The sequence below is a fragment of the Lineus longissimus genome, chromosome 18 (assembly GCF_910592395.1).
Source record: "Lineus longissimus chromosome 18, tnLinLong1.2, whole genome shotgun sequence".
NCBI lineage: Eukaryota > Metazoa > Nemertea > Pilidiophora > Heteronemertea > Lineidae > Lineus > Lineus longissimus.
Genome location: NC_088325.1, coordinates 14,350,721 through 14,372,290, shown reverse-complemented (window position 1 = coordinate 14,372,290; position 21,570 = coordinate 14,350,721). Strand labels below are relative to the sequence as shown.

The following is a 21,570-nucleotide window of genomic DNA, read 5'->3' as shown; positions in this document are numbered from 1 at the left end:
CATTAGATGAATTGCAGGCCCAGCCATTTGGTAAGTTCTGGTTGGGTGAGACAACTGCTCATCTCATTATCCACAAGGCCTGATTGTGTCCATGTCTCCAGCCCTGTGTTATGATCTGCCAGGGTGGAGACGGCTCATGTGGTCGGGTGAGACAACTGCTCATCTCATTATCCACAAGGCCTGATTGTGTCCATGTCTCCAGCCCTGTGTTATGATCTGCCAGGGTGGAGACGGCTCATGTGGTTGGGTGAGACAACTGCTCATCTCATTATCCACAAGGCCTGATTGTGCCCATGTCTCCAGCCCTGTGTTGTGATCTGCCAGGCTGGAGACGGCTCATGTGTTTGGGTGAGACAACTGCTCATCTCATTATCCACAAGGCCTGATTATGTCCATGTCTCCGGCCCTGTGTTATGATCTGTCAGGCTGGAGACGGCTCATGTGGTTGGGTGAGACAACTGCTCATCTTATTGTCCACAAGGCCTGATTGTGCCCATGTCTCGTGCACTGTTGTGATCTTGTAGAGTGAAGAGAGACGACCCATGACCATGTTGTTCGTAGTAGGCGATTGTTGGGACAGCTGAGTAGTTTAACAAGCTGAGAGCCATGCATGTTTACTAAGTAATGCCGATCTGAGTTATGCAAGCCAACATAGTACATAAAGATATAACTGAGATGACTTGAAATAATTAGGAACAGCGCTTGGGTCCACATTGGCAAAGAATGAAGTAATTACCTCGAGGAGGGCATCATTAATTATCAATTACTAATCAGAGTGGAGTGGCTACTTAACCTTATGTAGATCAAAGACCAGCATATACACACAAACACAACAATAATGTCCATAATAATAATTATAATAAAGAAAACAACATAGCTTTTTCAGCAGCAGGGGTTATACAACGTTGATGTTACAAGCTGGGATGGCAGAGACATCGGGATGCGGGGCTTATTTCAAGAGACAAGATGTGGATACTGCAATAAGTTGTGGGGGTTTACAAGAGAGAGGTCACAGCAAGAGAGTCACACCAAGGAAACATTCTACAGGATTCAGTTGCGGACCAGATCATAATACTACAACTCACAGGACATTTTTCCGATGGATAAACATTGATAACATTTGATTGGTAAGTGTTCTGACAAAGATTGAAACCATTTCTCTTATCTTATTCAACATCTTTCGAAATTATCCATTATCATTTTCTGAACATGAACCCTTTGGAGCAAAAAAGGTGAGATCGCTCTTGGCAAATAACCAAATGAGCCGACAGTGGCCTCTTGAAGCAAAGTCTTGAGATATTCTCAGCAAACAAGAAGCCAGCTGATGAACTCAGACAGATATAAGATTTCAGGGACATGGCTTCTTCACGACTCCAGAGACACCTGTCAGATTTTAGAATTGTTAACAGGCCATAATGGCTTCCAGGGAAGAACCTCGAGAAAAATTTTTTTTTAAAGTTGATAGCCAAAATATATCAAATGCGCATTTGCAAGTTTTCTAATTTCCAAGTTCAATTTTAAAATTTCCGAACAAATTGAGTTCTCAGGCCTATGTAGATGAATGGCAGGTGTGTGTTTTGAAAGAACATTTGGTTGAAACTTCTTGCCAAAATAAGAAGGGGTTAATACCAATTTTCAAATCCTTCAATTACCAGCTTTACAAGCTTGATGAGACATGGAAAAAAAACCTGCCAAGACTTGATTGTAGTATCTCATTCAAACATCTCAAAACACTGAAGATGTCATTGTCTTCCTTTGTTGAGGGGTTTAATGAACAAGATCTCTATTCAACTACAAAATGTGTATTACATTGGATAATTCCCGGCATTTGGGCAGGTGAAAAAAGACAATCAAAACTTGCACCACTTACAAGTTAGTGCAAGACCTGACAAGATAAACTGCTGAAAATTGCAAGTCCTGACAAGTCTTAGTTGCTACATGAACTAAATTTAGGCCTTATACATAAAATAAAATTGTCTGGCTATCTCCAGGAGCGGTTGTGTTGGATGTGTATTGATTGTCGATGAATGGGTATTGACGAGTCTAGTCGGTCAATATGGAAACTCAGGTAGGTTTATATTGTTACCATGTGATTTGGTGGTCGGCATGTGGGGGTTTTGAATTGTTATTTAATGGGGGCATCTGCATGCAGATGGAGGACAGCCTATACACCTTTCCAGAAATGGGGCGCTGAGTGTCCGAAATAGTGATGTCATAAGGGGAAACTAGGCCTTATGGTCGAGGGACAAAGGAGATAGTCATGGTTGACCAACACACTTGAATGCCTTGGATGACGGACAAGGGGGAAAAAGTTAGTTCCAATGCAAGCCACCAATTTCGGGAAGCATGTATAAAGAGGTTCTCTTTCAAAGACGTTAGAGTAAGCAATATGTCATTTCCTGCTTCTTATAAAGCTATCGCAAAAATATCTGAACTCTAAAACACAAGGCCTTAGCATGGAGGTATTATAATACCTCCATGGCCTTAGTATCTACCAATAGACTTCAAGATTATACTGCCAATAACAGCCACAGCAGTATCACCGTCATAAACTGCTGCCAATACTTATCCACCGCCAGAGCAAGCAGTTGCTGCCCAGTGCTACTTTGTGCCTACAATATACATCTTAATTAGCTAATTAGCCCACATACTGACCTTGGGCCTAGCCATAACATCAAATTTAGGGAAAGTGTGGTATATTTTGGTGCAAAAGTCCCACATAGATCCTCAGAAGAAAACATAGACACCTAAGGAAACTATACTTAAAATGCAGTTTACATCTTCAAGAATGAAATGGCCAGGGCCATTGTGCTCACCTCATGTGGAGGAAAGATGGATGAATACTTATCCACAGCCAGAGCAAGCAGTTGCTGCCCAGTGCTACTTTGGGCCTTCACAATGTCGAGCTAATTAGCCCAGATACTGACCTTGGGCCTAGCCATAACATCACATTAGGGAAAGTGTGGTATATTTTGTTGCAAAAGTCCCACATAGATCCTCAGCAGAAGAGAAGATAGACACCTAAGGAAACTATACTTAAAATGCAGTTTACATCTTCAAGAAAAAGTAACAAAATATCAACAACTAATTTTATGAATTATGTTTCAAGAAATGGTTTTTGGGGTCCTATTCTTAATAAGCATGGGTGTGAACACAGACAGAACAGCAAGAGAGTGGGCTCAATCCCTAGAACAGCAAGGGTATCAGCTGGGCCGAGCTACAGGCCTAAGCTCCCCAGGCAACACTGACAGGTCTTCAGCAAGTGTTTACTCAGAATGAGGTATTGTTGTGATGTGAATGAGAGCTCAGTTTCTGGGGGAGTAGGATGAGAGGGGTATATAACCCCGTGGGGTAGGGGAGAGGATCATATCTGTTCTGAAGTTCAGCAAGCAAAGACACATCTTCAGTCAATACATTCTATTATTGTTCTGAAGTTGACAATCAATATATCTGACATTTCTGTTCACCTGTCAGTGAGAATCTGTCCTTGCCTTTGATTTCTGATTTGCATTTTTAGTGAGGTAAGTTTTTAAATCAAGCTTAAACTTGTCTTTTTATTTAAATTCACCATAATTTCACTCCTACTTCATATCTGATATTGCCATTTTTCTTAGCAAATAGGTTTGCACTTTTGCCATCGTTACTTATTATCTCCTTTTTTCTCATTACAGATGATGACCACACTCCCTAGTATGCCACCCACGTTACGCTCCCAGGTCAAAGTGTCCCTTGAGGGACAACTCAAAGACATCGAACGCAAACTTTCTCGGTGTTGCCATCAGGTGATGATGCTCGAGAGGAAGTTGAAAGAATTACAGATTCGCTACGAACGGGCCGTGAAAAGAAATCAGAGATGCTTCAGGTATGACTAAGGTGCTGTTACGGTTGGGCCATTGTTTTGACGTTAAAAGGTTTTAGTCAGATACGGAACAGCAGGCATGTGAACATCTCGACTGTTATAATGGTTGCATGGGTCACTACCAAGTCTTGGCAGGATTTGAATAATATTTCAAATGCACGCTTCATTATTTCAGGTATAATATTCGCCTACGCATCGCAACAACTGAGGGAATCCGAAACGTCTATTTCGAGTACGCCTGCCGCAAAGCTGAGGAGATGCTAAAGCTGCGAGACGAACTTCGGGGGTTTCATCCAGTAGATGGCGCTGAGGCGGAGAGTTCAAGTGACGACGATAGTGACAATTCGTGGTCGACAGATTTACCGGTGCCGGGTATGGATGCGATGGAAATCTGAACGGATAACTGACGATGTGCTGAGTGTCTTCTGTGCAATTGTGATCTCAAACCTTATTGTAAGGACTCTGGACAGATACGTTAGTCAATTTGGGACATTAGTTTTATGAGTGCCATCGTGATGCTTGTCTTCCAATTGGATGAATTTCGTTATTGGTAAAGCTATGCAATTGGGAACAGGGGTTAACAAAGACCAGTACTTGTACATAAACTATTGTACATGTATATTGTAGAGTTTTGTTTTAGTATTGAATGTATTAATTATAAATTAAGACTGATGGGTTATACGTTTATGTTATGTAACATATTTTGTAAATTACTGTAAATAGTACCGAATGACATATGAGAGATTTAAATAAATACACTTTTTATGGAATTAAGGTCTAATATCTTTTGTTTATTGAGGGAGCTTGGCAAGCCCTTAGAGCCACCAACAAAAAGGCAACATGCAATATGCCACTGTAAGGTGGTGACACCTGGCCTAAGCTCTTTGTACTACTTTCATCATGGCTGAATAAACAAGTCTAAAGTTGTGAACCCGACTTTATCCTTCATTATAACCAACATTAAAACACAATATAGATCTGTTTAGGCCTTGAAAGCATATCTACTTTGACTAGTCATTTTCGGAGCTTTCTCAATCCCGAATAAGAAGTCCACGGGAGCGAAACGACTTCGATTTGGAGCGAAACGACTGGGGGCGAAAAGATCAGAAACCGAAACAACCGCAGTTCTATTTCTCACTGATAGATGGCTGCACTGTCACCACGAAAACGAATGAAATGTAATCCCTCATAAACCTTGTTTTTAGCTTTATTTGCTAATGTCTGATCTCCAAAATGCCTCTGATGACGCATTGGATTGGTGGCAAGAGTTTGAAAACAGGAAGCAAGATATCCGGGGTCGTAATACTGGTAAATATTTCATGCTTCACTGAAGAAAATGACATGTTTTGCCTTGTTTCGTTTTGACATTTGAGTTGACTCTGTAGCAGGTCTAGGCCTAGGCCTATATACACTAATACTAGGCTACAGGGTGTATCACAGAAAAAATGCCTATATAAAGTAGTTCCTCGCATTGCTCGCCGTCTGACCCAGGCCTGATTTGAAAAATGCTCTAGTCTCGCACAATAGTAGCAGGATAATGATGACTCAATAGTACCAATAACAGACTTATGTGAAGTGTTTGTCCCAGATTTGACTAACTTACAAATGTGGTCACTAGGGGGCAAGTTTTTTAAAATCACCTAAGTCTATTTTTGTCAAAACTAGAGCTCTGATGTTGATCATATGTGGTGTGAAGGAAGCCACATGCATCCCATCCTTTACGGCCCACTTTGATCCCGATCTGATTTTAAATGTGGCCACCAGGTAAAGGTGAGCACAATGACCCTGGCCGTTTCATTTCTTAATACCCTTTCCCTGTCCCTTCACTTCAGGTTTCCCTGATGGTTGAGTTGGTTTTCTCAATCTACTCTATTGTTCGGCTTCACAGCCTCAAGGTCACATTTCCAGCCAACGCGCAGATGACTTTTTTCCCACCCGGTAAGTTGAAATTGACTTGACAGCAGTGCCGGAATTTCAATTGACTTCGAATAGCTGTTAGTGTTAGAGCAGTCCAAAAAGTTATGTCGAGTTTTTTATCAGAAATGGAAATATGTTTGATGTGATTATAACCTTTTTTTCAGGACTCTTACCCCTGGCTTATATCAAGCTTTCCCTGACACTGATAGGCATCATTATATCAGGCCTGTTCACATCATGGGTCAGTAAGGTAAGCTAAAAGTAAGAATTGCATTTTTGTTCATAGTGTTCTTGTATAGCACTAGCAGCATCTTGATCCTTCAGTTTTAGACTCCACTGACACATCTTGTTATTCCAAAATTACAGTAAATCATAAAGCTAAGCTTTCAAGGAACTAAAATTCCTGGCTCTTCAAAACACGTACATTAACGTATAAAAAAAGTCGAGGGTCTGTCGGATGAGACTAAAAGCCGTGGTCCCTTGTACCTGAGTGTCTATGCCAGGGCAAGTAAAAGATCCATCATAGGTGGACAGTAGCCTATAGTGGACTCCATACCTCCGGCAAAAATCCAATAGGGTTACGACGCCGGTAATGATGATTAATGTAATGATGATTAATACTGACAACCTTATTTCTTTTCATTCAGGGCTATGTGATGATTCACTTTATAAGGGCCTGGTGTGCTGTGTTAGCAGTCATCCGCGGAATTGAACTCATCTTTGGTATCTATATCCTGGCATGGATCGGAGGAGATGATCTCGGGGTCATTGTCGTTATTGCACCAGAGATCGTCGTCTTTGCAGCATTCTGGATTGCTCTTTCTCTTGTCTTGGTTAGTATGTGTGTATGTCAATAGGTGGGGTTGGTAGGCTTTTATCATCAGGGAACAAAACTTTATGAAACATCGTAAAAATTGCAAGTGTCACTCACCGATTAATGAAGACAAGAGTGAGAACTATTGGTATCAAGACTGAATCTTCAAAACGTAACATAACATTACATAAAATAACATTACATACAGATTTATAAAGGTCTTCACAGTCAACTGAGGGTAGTTTTTAACCCAGAGACAGAGTTTGGTCACTTCTACTAAGACAGTCACAGCATTTTGCAGAAGGTGTTTCCATTATCTTTGGAGATTGATTTTGTTTTTGAGTCCTTTCAAATTCATTCCAGATTTTGAGCATTTTGGGGGTGGTCTCCTACTGTGAAGAGCTGATACTAGACTTTCAGCGAGCGGCTAAGGACTCTGCTGCTAAACCTTTACAAGGTGGCGTGGAGAAAATAGTGCAAGCAAGGGTTATAGCGTCATCAAAACCACCGACGAAAAGTCAATCGGAAGCTGAAAAACCGAAAAAACCCAGGAGGTATCTCAAGAAAGGAGAATCAAGGGAATTGGATTATGAATCCGGCGTCTGAATCAAAAGATCGTGATTTTTTTTGACTTACCTTTATCCCCTTTTTTCCTGATTGGACTCTCCTGATACTTTAACAGTATGTGGCAGAGTCTACACAGCAGGGGGTGAAAAGGTAATAAGATCTGTAGGAAATGAGATTTTAAAAGGTGCGACAGCCAGGTGGCAGAAATGTACACTGCACCATGGTTGTTCTATTATTGTAGTTTTGTGACTTCTCCCCTCTGAGTTGTTGATGTTTACAAATATCTTCCTAGGTATACTTGAATTGTTCCATCCTTTATCTAAGTAACCATATATTGTTGTGTTTGTTTCTCTACTTGTACAGTTAATTGTACGAGTAATTGTTATCCTAAGTGGGACATTTGTTTGATCAAAAGTGATTTGTCATAGTCGTAGATTGATTATGATACCAGTAGATTATTGCCCTTAGTGGTAATTTGCCTCTATCAACATGGGTGCCTCTGTGGTGGAATGATGGAACTTTGCTGACTTATGAGGTGAGGCATTGTTGATGGCTGACGTGATGTCAGGAAAATCAAAGGTGACCCCACAAGTCAGTCATTGTAACCAAAGTGTTTTGGAATTAGAATAGAATTATGATTGTTATTTTTGTGAAGTAGGATCTTGCACTTTTGGTAAACATCGTATTTTTACATGTTAGTGTTAGACTAGGCTTCCATTCCATTTTACACTCATGAGATTTCTATGACGTGAACCTTTAAGCATATCTCTCTTAACATATCTGTCTGAACATATCTGCCTTAAAAGTTAACAGACGATAATGAACTGACAACAAGGCTCCAATATAATACTCCTAAGGATAGTGAAGGAGCGAAGGTGCTATGTTCCGATTGAACTTATTTTGGTGTGTGATCATTGAGCTGGGATTGGAGGAGGGAGTTTGAATTGACAGGGTGTTTTCCTGTGGCAGGGAGTCACTGCTTAGTGGGAGTGCTACGACTCATCCTGTTAGCCCAGTGAATGATACCATCATGCATTTACTGATGCACTATGAGAACCTTTACCTGTGGTGCTCAAGAAGGGAATAGATAAGGGGTCTGTGTTCAGTCACCTTTTTTTGGCAACTGGCGAGTGGCATCTTTAAAATAGTTGAGATTGTAGTTAGGATTCCGTAGTATTTATGGAAAGTCCATTTTACATGAAGCAATATCGATGTCAGAGGATGAATTTGTACGGAGCATTTGACTGCCATATTTTTTATAATGGATGATATCTGGTTGTATATTACTAGTTTTAATGCATATGCAAATATTTTTTAATACTGTGCACTTATTCTAAGGGAAAGATGATATGTAGGCCTATCATAGTTTAAAGCTTATAAGGCATTTTGGACAGGTGGCTTTGTCTAGAATTCGTTGCATTCCACTTCAGATCCGATAAAACTATGACTTTTTCTCATTCCATCTCAGAATAAATTTCTGTCTATTTTTATGGGCAACCAATGGAAGTACATGTACATGTGATCTCATTGTATGCAGCATTTTAAAACGTATTTCTATCTTTCTACATGTTATGCTTGGAATATAATCTGATGTTTATGTGAATACAGTTGAACGTGGAGTGGCCGAAATTTGCCAACTTTAGGGTCAGTCTGTGTTGATTACGACATCATGACTGACACGATGTCATAAACGTTAAAGGCTGACCCCACAAGTCGGTTGTTGTGATTCCCCAGAACAGAGCCCCACCACCAGGGGTTTTGGAAAGAGGTCACTAGAAGTGTTAACACTGTGGGTTCAACTGCGTTCAGATGTTGAGGTGTGTTTACATGGTGCAGCTTTATCACTTTACTTTGTAATCTAAGTCTTGCCAAATAAATTCAATGTGCAGCAAAATGAAATCTCGTGTTCCTGTCCTTAATAGTTTGTAAATATAGGAGTGTCTCCAATGCAGAAACCTCCATAGCATCGGGATGGATGACACATATGACAGATTTCCCCTGTGGATACCAGGCACAGACTCTGCTTCATATTCTTCAGGACTGCCACCTCTATGCTGCCCAGGGGAACCTGGTCTTGCCAGACGACTTGGACTTGAAAGGCAACTCTGGCATGTCTGCTGGGAGAAGAGGGAACTCTCAACAACAGGTGACTTTATAGCCTGGTAGTTCAAAACCAGTTCATCATTAACGCTGGGGTTGGTGACAAAACTTGCTTTGAACTATCGGGCCAAGACTGGACTAACTGTCAAATTCGGCACTGTGGGTAATCGTCTTGACTTCGTAACCTTGGGAGCCAAGAGGGGCAATGTCGGCTACCTTTCCGATCGCAAGATAACAGTTTCAACAAAACAAGATGAGACAAGTCTACTATTAACAATAAATATTTATTGAATTTATCCCTCTATGCACCATCAATACAAAAGCACTTACATTATGTACACATCAACTACAGCGATCAGTTTTCCCTTACCAGCCCCGATATGGTAGACTGTCCAAGAATATTCCTCAAGCCCCACAGCATTCAATTCAACTCAAACACAGTCAGATCTCTGCCTCATAGCCTACAATCATCATAGTAGAACCTCTCTATTAAGTACACTCTCAGGACTGACAAGTGCTATCCTTCTTTGAATAGAGATGTGTCCTGATTAGAGAGGTCAAATTGAATGCAAACAACCACTTTGGGACCACAACTAGTGTTCTTAATAGAGAGGGTGTCCTCAATAGAGAGGTATCCAGTAGGAAGGTGGCACTTTACAACAGTTCTGTAACACAGTTTGAACTGACCTCCCTTACTTTCCGTAATCTTCTTGTACAGTCTACTGAAGCGGACTTGAATCGCAGTAATAGAGAAATAGTTCATTCAGCAGACCATTCCTTTGGGTGTTAAATCACGCTCAATGAAGTGAACCTATCTTTTATCAAGTATGGATACTTGCTGTTATCAATAAAAACTCATAGGTTATTTCATTTCAAAGCATCCCGCAATTTTCTGAAAAAACTATATGACTGATCGCCACTCTGAGAAGCACACAATATTTAATTGAGCAGACCTACACTTAAACAGTAGCGCACTCTTTTGTAAATGCCACAACACTAATCCCCAACAGTTCATTGACTAGAAGAGTGACCTCTACAAATGCGACTATCACAGCCAGAAATGTCTTCCCAAACGACAATTTTCATCTCAAACTCATTGTGGGGATAGAGCATCTTGCTTGTGTGCAAACAATAAAACTGGTCACCGGGCCAAGGCTCCAACCCTGGAAAGTGCATGCCATTACGTGACCCAAACAACCTAGGCAATAGGGTCGTTTACAGCTACTCTTCATACCAAGTCCAAATTGGAACAAAATCAGGGAGAAAAATTACACTGAAGTAATAATTAGTTCACTTCAATACCGAGTTAAACCTGTTACAAGAATCATTCCAATCATATCTGAAATTATTGTGAGGTAAATCAAACATCCTTCAGAGACGATTTGACGACAGGCCACGTTGGCCGCTGATTACATAATACAATGTATGATGCAGTAAACCACGCAAAACATGACGTCACATCATCTGGTCGTAGGAACCTGAACCATGCATCATACTGGTCTACAAACACGGCCCTATGTTGAGAAATGGTTAAAATAGGTTGAGATCAAAATTGTCAGTGTCCTTTTGTTTATTTCATTTTTTTCTAAAAACACCAATCTTGGTAAAAAGCCTGTAACATTAATATAAAACAGTTAGAAAATGCTACCACCTACATTCTAAATGTGTTCGTTTCTATGACTACTAGTCAGCCATGATGACACTATGGTTGCTAAGAAACTGTCACAACATAGCATGTTGTTGCTAAGTAACAATCACAATATAGCAGTGGGTTGCAAGGTAACCTCATAGCAACTTGTTGCTAAGTAACAATCACAACATAGCAATGGGTTGCTAAGTAGCCAAAAAGCAACCAGCTGCTATATCCTCACATGATAAGATTAAGAAGCATTTTCAGCAATTTGAACGAAGATTTTAAAAAATGATTACTTGTATTACATGAGTGTTTTTTGCTTCAAACTGCCACAATTGAACAAGGAAAAATATTAATCAAATTCAATAACATTTTGCAATCAACTTTCACACCGCAAACTTCATAACTTGACCTGTATAACTTCATCATTTCAGGTAGCAAAAAAAGGTAAACAAATGTTTGCTTAGCACAGTAGCAGTTTGAGCCGGCAAGTTTCTGAAGCAAAATTCTGTCTCTTACAACATAAGTCAGAAAGTGCAGACAGGTCGAATAACCACGATACCCTGTTGATTGTTATGCATGAAATAGGAATTCGAGCATTCTAAATAAACCATACAATCATTACACAGTGTTCCTTGGAATCTAACTTTCAGCAGGCAAAGGTTGGACAGCTAACACTAACAAAAAGGGAAAAACATCTCATATTGACATGTTAGTTTTCAAAGCCATTGACAAACAACAGTCATGCAAGCATGCAACGTCATGCAAATTACCCAAATTTCATAAACAATAAAACACGTTTTCTCCAATTTGTCATATACCATTTATACTTCATAAACTTGGTATTGCGCATAGATATCAGCACACATCAAAAGCTTCACCAGTTAACTCTAGCAGTATTGCTTTGAAGTATTTCACACCAAACTACTACCAGTTACAGCATAATTCATTTGATCACACTATGCATTGCATAAAAGCCTGTCGGGGCATCACGAAAACAACTGGAATGACTAAATAACACAATATCTGCCGCCTCGTCTGTCATCAAAATGCAGTTCAATCAAAACATGAAATGAAAGTTTTTAATCTGTTAGTTCTCTGTTTGCGCAAAGAATAGATAACACGAACTACAGACACGCTATTACAATTCTTGACAGACAAATCCAGAAGGTGCAGGGGCTGCTTGGCTGGGAAAATCATTGAAATTCACCTTACAGGCATCCTGAGGAATGAGGGGTCAATGTTCGCTTCTCTGGCCCTGCACACAAGCAGACTTTAACCCCTAATTTCCTCAGGATGCCTTACAGGACTCATTGCCCTCAACTAACTGAGAGCATTGGTGCCTTGGTGCCAAGTTTATTACAGCACTTCAAAAGGTCATGGCCCAGGGCATGTACCCCTTTAAAGGTAGAATTTGCCTTGCCCTCAAAAGCTATAAACTTCAGGCCTGACCTCTACAATATGAGATGAAGAAACTCTCATCACATGATTTGATGTGGTTTGGACAAACGAAAGGACAACTTGAAAATGATATGAACTTGGCTCTTGGATACATTACGGTCTTCTTTATTGAAAGTCTGCTTGTTTCATGAAGTTGTTTGATTGTTTGGTGCGGTACATAAAACTTAAATACCAGGCATCGTGTAGGGATAAATCTTCAAACAAATAATTGGCCACCGTGAAACTGAAACCCATAACACTGCTGAGAACCCATAGCTGCAAGATTCAGCTATGTAAGTACAGTAGAACCTCTCTTAGCGGACACCTCTCAATTGAGGACAACCTCTCTATTAAGGACACTAGTTTTAGTCCCAAATTGGTTGTTTCCATTAAATTCGACCACTCTAATCAGGACACCTCTCTATTAAGGACAGCACTTGTCTGTCCCAAGGGTGTCCTTAATAGAGAGGTTCTACTGTAGATAGAAGTGTCCAGAAAGTAAGTGGCACTACTGGGCACTTATTCAACCCGCATCAAGATTAAACTGCATCGCTACAGAGTATGGCAACCCTGGACTACAGTCTGCCTATCACAGCCGAAAGTGGAATTGAAAGATGTGATGATACCGAAAGCTTATGGCAGTGAACATGATGATTTGATTTATAAATACTTAGTGTTGGAAGCATTGGACACCTAATCGCACAATGAATTATCGATTTTAAAATGAAGGCCAAAAAATGAACCAGTTCTTCATCCCAATTGATGCACGAATATCATATTGGGTGGGACAAGTAACCAAAAAAAATTTGGGTAGCCTAAAAGTACAATGACCTAATCAAAATCTGCAGACACCAGTCATAATGCCGCACTGGGTGATGCCAGATGGCTGGTATCAACTCATTTTCCCTGTAAAATACAACCCGTTATATCTGGCCAGTTTGAACCTGCATAAATAACATGGTGAGAAATCGTGAATATAAACTAATCAAGCAGAGTCAAACCATTATAAAGTGACCATTTGCTCATTAAAAAGCAGAAGAAAAGGGGAGTGAGATCACAAATATTGGTGTTTTTGCAATAATTTTGGGCACCACAGGCCTTTCAATTACGTGGAGGCCTCTACACCCTGTATTTTTTTAGCCTATTTTGGGGACATGTTTTTTTGCTTTTTAGCTTAATTTGGGGACATTTCATCGTGCAAATTTGCCTGAACAGCGAGGTCATAAATCAAAGTCAGTGACTGATGTCACCACATACACCTGAAAAATCATAATTATTAGGGTAAAACTATAAAATTAGGCCATTTGGATGAGATTTGATTATGTTAGGGGTCAAAAAACGCCTAATTCGGGGACATCCTGTACGGCCTACACCGTTATACGGTGTAGGAATCATGTAATTGAGAGGCCTGCACCAGTGTAATGGGGTGTAAAGTAGAGGTGGATACGGTAGAGAAGTAAACACTTGATCTGTTAGGCTCGTCACAGATGTACACTTATTTGGCAATTTGTAGACCCGGTGCAACCACTAAACTAGGTACATTCCAATATAAGTGTACATCTGAACCAAACCTAATGCATCTTCACTAAGTATAGTATGGCAGGGTTACATGACACAACACTGTTCTGAAGCACCGGGCAGCTTGGGTATACCATTCTCATCAAATTCTAAACCGGGGGCCATCTCGCCAACAATGTCTGGGGGTGGTTGGCCGCACTCTTGCATCTGGAAAGATAAAGCGATTGCAAGATGTTGATTTTGATTATGAATATGATCGATAGCTTTTCAAGGAATGGTCATTTTGAAGTGGACAATTCTAGGTTGTGGGCAATACCTGTGTCGGGCAATTGGGGACATACCATGACATTTTTATCAAGGATGCTAAGCCTAAAGCGCAGTGTCAAACTAGAATGACAACTAAAACAAGATTCCAAACCTGTTGCATAAGTCCTAGTACTTTCTCAAATCGTTGTTTCTTCACATCATCATCGTCGTCCTCCGTCTCCTGCTCAAGTTGAGCACAGATGTCCTTCATGAGTCTGTACTGTTCCATATACTTCTTGTACTGTTCTCTCTCCACTGTCTCCTTATTCTCATCAAGCCATGCCGGATACTGAAATGAGGAGAAACAACCATGAACTGCAACTGAATGGAAGAATAAAGCAATTTTCTGCCTCAAAACAATATAAGTCAAGTGTGTAAGGCTCACGGCACCGCAATTGTTTATGCAACACTTGCCAAGTAGAAATGGTGTCTCTTTGAATTTAGTCTTACAACAATGACACTGTTCTTAACATGGCTATAATAATGTAATTGTTACACACCTTCTGAGAAATTTCTTTCAGTGACGGGTACAGAATATCTTTGGACAATAAGCTCTTCATCATTGTTTGCATCATGGGGAGGAAATCACCATCTTGGCCTTGGCCCTGGCCTGGACCATCCGCCCCAAAGTCGATCCCAAGACTCGACATTGCCTTAGCTAAGTCATCTTCTGACAATTCACCCTGGAGAGAAAGGAGACAAAACCTTGAGCATTAGAGTCTGTTGACCAAAACCTGGTTGCTCCATGGGGGTAGATTCATTGACAAGTTGTGAGAATGTGAAGGGTAAGCATATCTAATTAAAAAACCTCAATATTCAATTCTGCTGAAAAAATGTAGATTTTAGACAATTTTGGATATGCTAAACACTTGGTCTTTACTGCTTAATACTTGCCTGCAAATCTTGAGCATTCATAGCTAAACTTCCCAACGTTTCTTGCAAAGTTCCAAAGAATTCTTTTTGAGAGTCGTCATTGCCATCATTAGTATCGCTGACACTGTTGGCGGCCTGCGACAATTTACTTAGTTGTTCGTACATATTGGGATCTTCTGTCATCAGTGCTTTCATTGCCTCCTCGAAGGATTTTGACGTTTCATCGCCAAGCTCGGATGAACGGAAGATATCATTAAACATAGCCTCTTGGTCTGGAGGGAGCGCGGCACTGGCTCCTGGTAACCCCAGCGATTCTTTGCCACTCGAAGCCGCGGCTGCTTCACCATGGTTGGCTGAATCATTACTTGTGGCCACTACAGGCGGCTTGTCAAAGTCTCTCAGAGCATCTGGAAGAAAAAGGGAACGTTTACGGTACAATCTCCAATCACGGCCCTGCCTATAAAAGGTCATCATTGACGAAAGAAGTGACAAGTTGTGACAAGTGTACAGCAACAGGACCAACTGCCCGGCCTACTTTAGTCAACAATGACATCATTCACGTCACACCAGTCGGAGGTGGCAAAGGGATGACAATAATCAAACACTTTTTATTAAGTGTACAAAATCTGAAATGCATATGAAAATACATATGAAAAATGCACTGTAAAAATCAATACATTTTTGCAGGGATGAGATCACATGAACCTTTCATGACAAAATAATGCATGCAAGCAGTTGATTACTCACCATCCAAAAGGTCATCTAGCTCAGGTTCAATTTGTTCAGCAACGTCCGAGTGATTGGAGGTTTTTGCACAACCTGAACCATGATTTTGATCAAGATTTTGATCAATTTTTTCAGAATTTATCTCGCTGTCCTCCATGTTGAAATAACGCGAAAACGAGGCTCATTCTTTTCAGGCCTGCGCAACTAATTTATTTCCAACGATGGTCATAGTGCAAGTTGCTTTGGTAACGAAAAAAATTAAAAGGAAACGTGCGCAAGACTAGCTTTGATGACGCAAGATTTGAGGTCAAGGCCATCAGCTGGACAGTTCGTGATCAGAAACAATGCAAATGTTGAAGCAGTCCTGACATAAAACTGTTTATTTCTCCACCAGCAAGGCAATGACTAGCAATTTGTTCACGGCATTAGGGCTGAGTGGAACTCGAGGCGGGAATATGGAGGCTGATTTCGAGGAGGAGGAATTGGATGGCTCAGATTCTGAGGACCTTTCCTATGGTGCCCTCAACTCGTTTCCAAATTTTCTCCAACCCAGAGCTGACTCTTTGAAAATTCTCAAAATGGATCACAATTATCTGACTCTTTTGCCTGGCATTATTGGCACATTTAAAAACCTTAAGCATTTAGACATTAGTAACAATGATATCGGTTTGCTCAGTAATGAAATAGTGAGACTACGTAATCTGAAAACGTTGATAGCAAAAAACAATAATTTGGATAATGATTCAATACCAAAAGACTTGGGACAGATGGAACTGATGTCTATCAATTTGAGTGGAAATAATTTAGTCGATTTTCCTCCACAATTCACGGAAATATCAACGTTAAGACGATTATTTCTCGGAGGAAATCAAATACGTCAGTTGCCTAGTCAAGTACAACACATGTATAGGTAGGTATATCCGCAAATTAAACTGGCACATTCGTAATCGTAGTTGAGGACAAGATTAGTTCACGATTGTTTGCTAGAAGACAAATCGGACGAATTGATTGAATTGACGAAATGATATGGCCAAAGGATGGTGTCTGAAGTGTAAGACGAAGACTAGACGATGATAACAAGGATCGCTGCAACGAGATGTTGGAAGTTGAAACCTTTCCCCCAAGTTTTGTCCTTGTCCAAATGCAAAACAATTGTGAGTTATGCTTCAATTGATCACGAATTCATGTCATTCTAAAATGCCGGTAGCTGATTAAATTTGCAGTCTACCGAAGAATCTATTGAATCTGGTTAATTTTAGGTACAGTAGTGCCAGACAGCGTAATTGCGCAGACAGCAGTGAGTGAATGGTACCTGAACATGTGATGATGTGTATTCTAATCTGTTTCATCAAGCCCTGGAAAGTGGTGTTGGCAAACAGTTGTGCAAACTGCAAAGCCTATTATAAAAATGCTGTGTCATGCTTCCAAGCCCCTGGGCTAGGTGTAGTACATGTAAATGAAAACCTGGCCCATTTTAGCAGTCTCGTGGCCAGCCCACATGTTAGTATGTAGGATGACTTGGCATTTTTATAGCACTACTACTACATGCATCACTACTTGTGGCAGAGTTGTGCGTGCTGCATGTACAGCTGTTCAGCAGTATTGCATCAGCCAAACCCTCGCTCCAAAAGTCTGAACACTTGGCTCAGATTTAGACCGATCTACAATACCAGCCCCCCCCCCCCCCCCAAATTATTTTTGGTGACAACTGGCATAAAACATATTAATCATATATAATTGTAACCTGAGAATATATTGTTTCTCTTTTCAGATTAGAAGTCCTCTATCTCGGGGGAAACAAACTAACTGAGATCCCCGCTGAGATGGGTTACCTCCAAAACCTCACTTGTCTGACTCTGTGTGATAACCAGCTGGAAAGTCTACCGCCAACGCTGACCCATCTCCGCAAACTCCAGTCGCTCAGTCTCCACAACAATCAGCTACAGACACTACCTCCTGAATTAGTCACGTTGAATTTATATGAACTCAGTTTGAGGAATAACCCACTTGTTGTGAGGTTAGTACAAGTTGTAACTTGAGCACTTGAAAATTGCAATGTTTTGATTCATTTTATAGTTTACTAAGTGCGTTCCTGAAATATTAAAAAAGCAAGTTTGTACAGTAAAACATTAGCACCTGGTTAAGAGAGACAAATGCTGTGTTAAAAGAGCCGAGGGACTGTTCTACCTGTTTGAATCTGTGTCCTAGATATACAGCACAATTGCCTTGACACAGTTGTCAGTAGTGGACTTTGATCCATAACATTTAAGCCAGCGCTTATCAGCAAGCAGACTTTGGACTTGGTGTCAAAATGATTAAAAATTTGCAGTGGCCGTGTGCCAGCAAATACTAAACAAGGTCTAGACCATATGGTCTACATTCATAACATTGCTAAAGATCACTCCAAAGACTGATTTGAAAATCAATCCTTGGCACGTTTCTTTCAGATTCGTGCGTGATTTCATCTACGACCCGCCATCGTTGTTAGAGCTCGCAGGCCGAGTCATCAAAGTCAAGAACATCCAATACTCGGCTCAGGATCTTCCCAGAAGTCTTGTACAGTACTTGACGTCAGCGCATCACTGTGTCAACCCAAGGTGCAAAGGTATGTATCAGAGAGATGGGCTAGAACTTGGTTGCCGGAGGCACCATTCTTGGCCTTGACTGGCAACCGTGATGATTTCAGAAAGAGGGTGCTTGTGTAGCACTGGAAGAGTTTAAGTCCGACTCGTTCATGCTCTCCTGGTATAATGTGTCGTCATAAGAGCCTGATGTTATCCTTATTAAAAAGAATTCAAAATGTTGGCTCCTGTCGTTATTGTTATCATTATCATCGTTATCAAGTCATGGTCTAGAGTTCTGTCCTTTGGTTCTTTAAGTGGTCCTTCACAAAAGCCACATGAAAGACAAAATTGATTTATTTTGTGTCTCTTCATGTTGAGGTCAGACAGTATCAATGACCCAGTTCTGTCAAGTGGTTTGATTTTCAGTGTTAAGGTCACAATATCAAATCGATAGTGACCTAAATTCCAGCTTTCATTTGTCAGCCTGTTTTATTAGCTGTAATACCTGCTCAACCCCGAGTAATTCTCGAGATTTTCCTGTCGTAAATTCAGACTATGACATAGAATATTTTAAACAAATATATCTGACCTACAAGTTGAAAATTGATGAGATTTTCTTTAGAAATTTAGCAAAGCCTTTGCATTGTTTACTTTCTCCCATTTCAGGTGTTTACTTCTCATCACGGGTGGAACACATCAAATTTGTTGATTTCTGCGGCAAATACCGTCTTCCGTTGCTGGAGTATCTCTGCTCACCAAATTGCACTGCCTCCAACCCGTCGATTCTGGCCAGTTCCAGTGCTAGCGGTTCGGAGAGCGACACTGACGATGAAGCAAAGAGGATGCAAAAAGTTTTACTCGGTTGAAATCTGCAGTCCTTATAGACAATTCATCGATGATACTGCATGTGTCACAAACACTCATAGACTCAGGTGCTGTCATAGGCTGTCTGGTGTAAACATAAAGTACATGGATTTGACCATAACAATCGACTTTGCCCACAAGCTCACCCTCAGGTGGAAGCTTCATGAAATGCACAGTGCTTTGTATGGACTCATTGCTTTAGTTGTCCTGGACACCAGTAATATCATATCGGCTATAGTTGATAGAAAACTCATTGGTATTTTCAGTGGCAGTGGAGAGTAATTTCAAGTGAAAGAAGTACCTTTCATCCGTCACAAACATCTAGGACAAAGGATTCATTGAGTTTACTGCAGTCTGTAGCCGATATGATGCACAAGTTTGTTGATAAGCTTTGAAGAGGAGAATATGACCAATGACCCTTCCTATATGAGGCTGTTGTGTCTTGTAATGATATTCATTCATGTGCTCACAATATCCAAATAAAGTCTGGGTTGTTCAGCCTAAGAATCCTTATAATTTCGCTTCCCTTTTCATCATTTTATTCACAACATCATGAATAAAGAGAAGTCCATCGAATGCACTGTCAATAGCATCCCGCGAAGTTACTATTTATAGCTCACAAGGTCATTTGAATAAGATATTGATGACGTTTTAGTCACGTGACAGTCGGACATCGACACTTATTTCTACGCATTTGAGCTTATTTCAAAGTCAATTATCTTTGACCCTGCATTGTTTTAGCATGAATGATACCATAGAGTCGGAGAGAGAAATATTCAGAACAATTATGTAGTATTTCCAACACTCGGACATGTGCCAGATTGAATCTAACTGCCCGAGTTCGAAAGCCTGAATCCATTACGAAACCGCATGTTTGTCCGACATTGCCTGCAATTCAGCGTTGGGGAAATAGAGGGCAGCAGCTGCAGTGACGTCATCTTCGCGGTATGCTATACTGTTCGCACAGTCCATTGATCTTGAATCATTGGTCACACCCGATGCTATGTGCCAATATAACCATAAAATATTCCTTTAAGTTAAGTCTTTGGGTAACCCCTGGCCCTGCACATTTGACCCCTCTTCCTAACATCTAGTTCCTACTTCTAAACGGCAAGTTTTCTCAGGTACCGGTACGGCAGTGGCGTGCGTCCTTTTCATTAAAACGACCTCGCACGACCTGCACCGACACATATCATCGGTGATGATGGAGAGAGCGGTAGCCGCAACACATGCAGTACGGTTCACTAGCAGTTCAATATGCTCATGACGTGACGAGAGCAAATCTCACGGGTGGGGCGTAAATCCGCATATTGCTGTCATCATCGGCGCCAACAACTATTTCTTTTGACCCTGTCTTTCAAAACCATTTATTGATTGACTCTGACTCTGCTGACCTCGATCTTTAAAAACTTTTAAAAAAAAGCCATTTAAACGTTAAATCAACTGCAAACATAATCTTTTATATCACTGAGGTATATGGATACGATATGTTGAGAAAATTCTGTACAACTATTGAAATATACGATAACTTGGAACTATTTCGGCTAATCACTCTGCCACCAGCGCGACCTTGTCGCAATTGCGGCGCGCTCTTTTGCATAATGCATATAAGAGGCGAATAAAATCACCATTACAGCATGAAAGCCTTGACGGTTCAGCGCGGAGAGTGTTAGACTGTGGCTCGGCTGTTCACGGGTTCGACTCCCGGTGAATCTGCCGCAGTTCTCTTTTTTTTCTTCTTCCTTACCTTGTTATCTAATCATCCATGTACAGATGTTAATTTTTTTGTATTTTGGAAGCTACATTGGGGCAAAAATGTATTAGTGTCGGACCGTGACTTTTCCAAGCAGAATTAGTCAAAGGGTATACTGAGTTTGAGGCTTTTTATACTCCTTCGTCATATCGAGAGGCAGGGGATATTGAAAACCATTGGTGCCTTGATGGTTAAAGGGGTACGCCGGTCGTTGACGTATATTTACAGTAAGTTGGTCCAATAACATCTACTTCCTACTTTTAACGCCAATCGACTCCAATAGTCAGTCACACGCTCGAGCGCTATCTGTATACAATTGGTGCGTATACAAGTTTTCCCGATGGCAGCATGTTAGTTCAGGCTATGTGTCCATGCCTGGGTTTGTCATATGAGAACACATGAACTAGGAGGTAGATGTATTGTTTCAATCATCGCAAATCTGCTAAAACGGCAAGTTTTCTCAGGTACCGGTACGGCAGTGGCGTGCGTCCTTTTCATTGAAACGACCTCGCACGACCGGTGTAACATCTGTGGTTGTTCCCCATGTGTCAGTGTTTCCAAACAATAGGCAGCTAGAGAGACCACGACTTTTCAATAGGGGGGACACACAGAAAAACTTGTCAATCTATTTTTGAG

At 40.8% G+C, this 21,570-nt stretch overlaps 4 protein-coding genes across 4 annotated transcripts; 3 read left to right on the top strand and 1 right to left on the bottom strand.

Moving 5' to 3' along the window:
• Positions 1–1,980: 1,980 nt before the first annotated feature.
• On the top strand, positions 1,981–4,594 carry LOC135502177 (uncharacterized). The gene is made up of 3 exons (XM_064794804.1): positions 1,981–2,068; positions 3,672–3,862; positions 4,035–4,594. The coding sequence occupies exons 1-3, from the start codon at positions 2,057–2,059 to the stop codon at positions 4,252–4,254; spliced, it is 423 nt and encodes a 140-aa protein (XP_064650874.1). The 5' UTR covers positions 1,981–2,056; the 3' UTR covers positions 4,255–4,594.
• A 419-nt stretch (positions 4,595–5,013) lies between these two features.
• Positions 5,014–9,050, top strand: LOC135502163 (uncharacterized). The gene is made up of 5 exons (XM_064794790.1): positions 5,014–5,167; positions 5,692–5,797; positions 5,941–6,026; positions 6,424–6,609; positions 6,954–9,050. Exons 1-5 carry the CDS (start codon positions 5,093–5,095, stop codon positions 7,194–7,196), a joined length of 696 nt encoding a protein of 231 aa, XP_064650860.1. The 5' UTR covers positions 5,014–5,092; the 3' UTR covers positions 7,197–9,050.
• Positions 9,051–9,557: 507 nt separating this feature from the next.
• Positions 9,558–15,916, bottom strand: LOC135502145 (peroxisomal biogenesis factor 19-like). The gene is made up of 5 exons (XM_064794763.1): positions 15,775–15,916; positions 15,049–15,434; positions 14,655–14,837; positions 14,267–14,443; positions 9,558–14,055 (listed from the first exon to the last, which is right to left on the bottom strand). The coding sequence occupies exons 1-5, from the start codon at positions 15,908–15,910 to the stop codon at positions 13,936–13,938; spliced, it is 1,002 nt and encodes a 333-aa protein (XP_064650833.1). The 5' UTR covers positions 15,911–15,916; the 3' UTR covers positions 9,558–13,935.
• A 158-nt stretch (positions 15,917–16,074) lies between these two features.
• Positions 16,075–19,699, top strand: LOC135502140 (leucine-rich repeat-containing protein 58-like). The gene is made up of 4 exons (XM_064794734.1): positions 16,075–16,663; positions 17,525–17,770; positions 18,201–18,358; positions 18,984–19,699. Exons 1-4 carry the CDS (start codon positions 16,155–16,157, stop codon positions 19,181–19,183), a joined length of 1,113 nt encoding a protein of 370 aa, XP_064650804.1. The 5' UTR covers positions 16,075–16,154; the 3' UTR covers positions 19,184–19,699.
• The last annotated feature ends 1,871 nt before the right edge of the window (positions 19,700–21,570 follow it).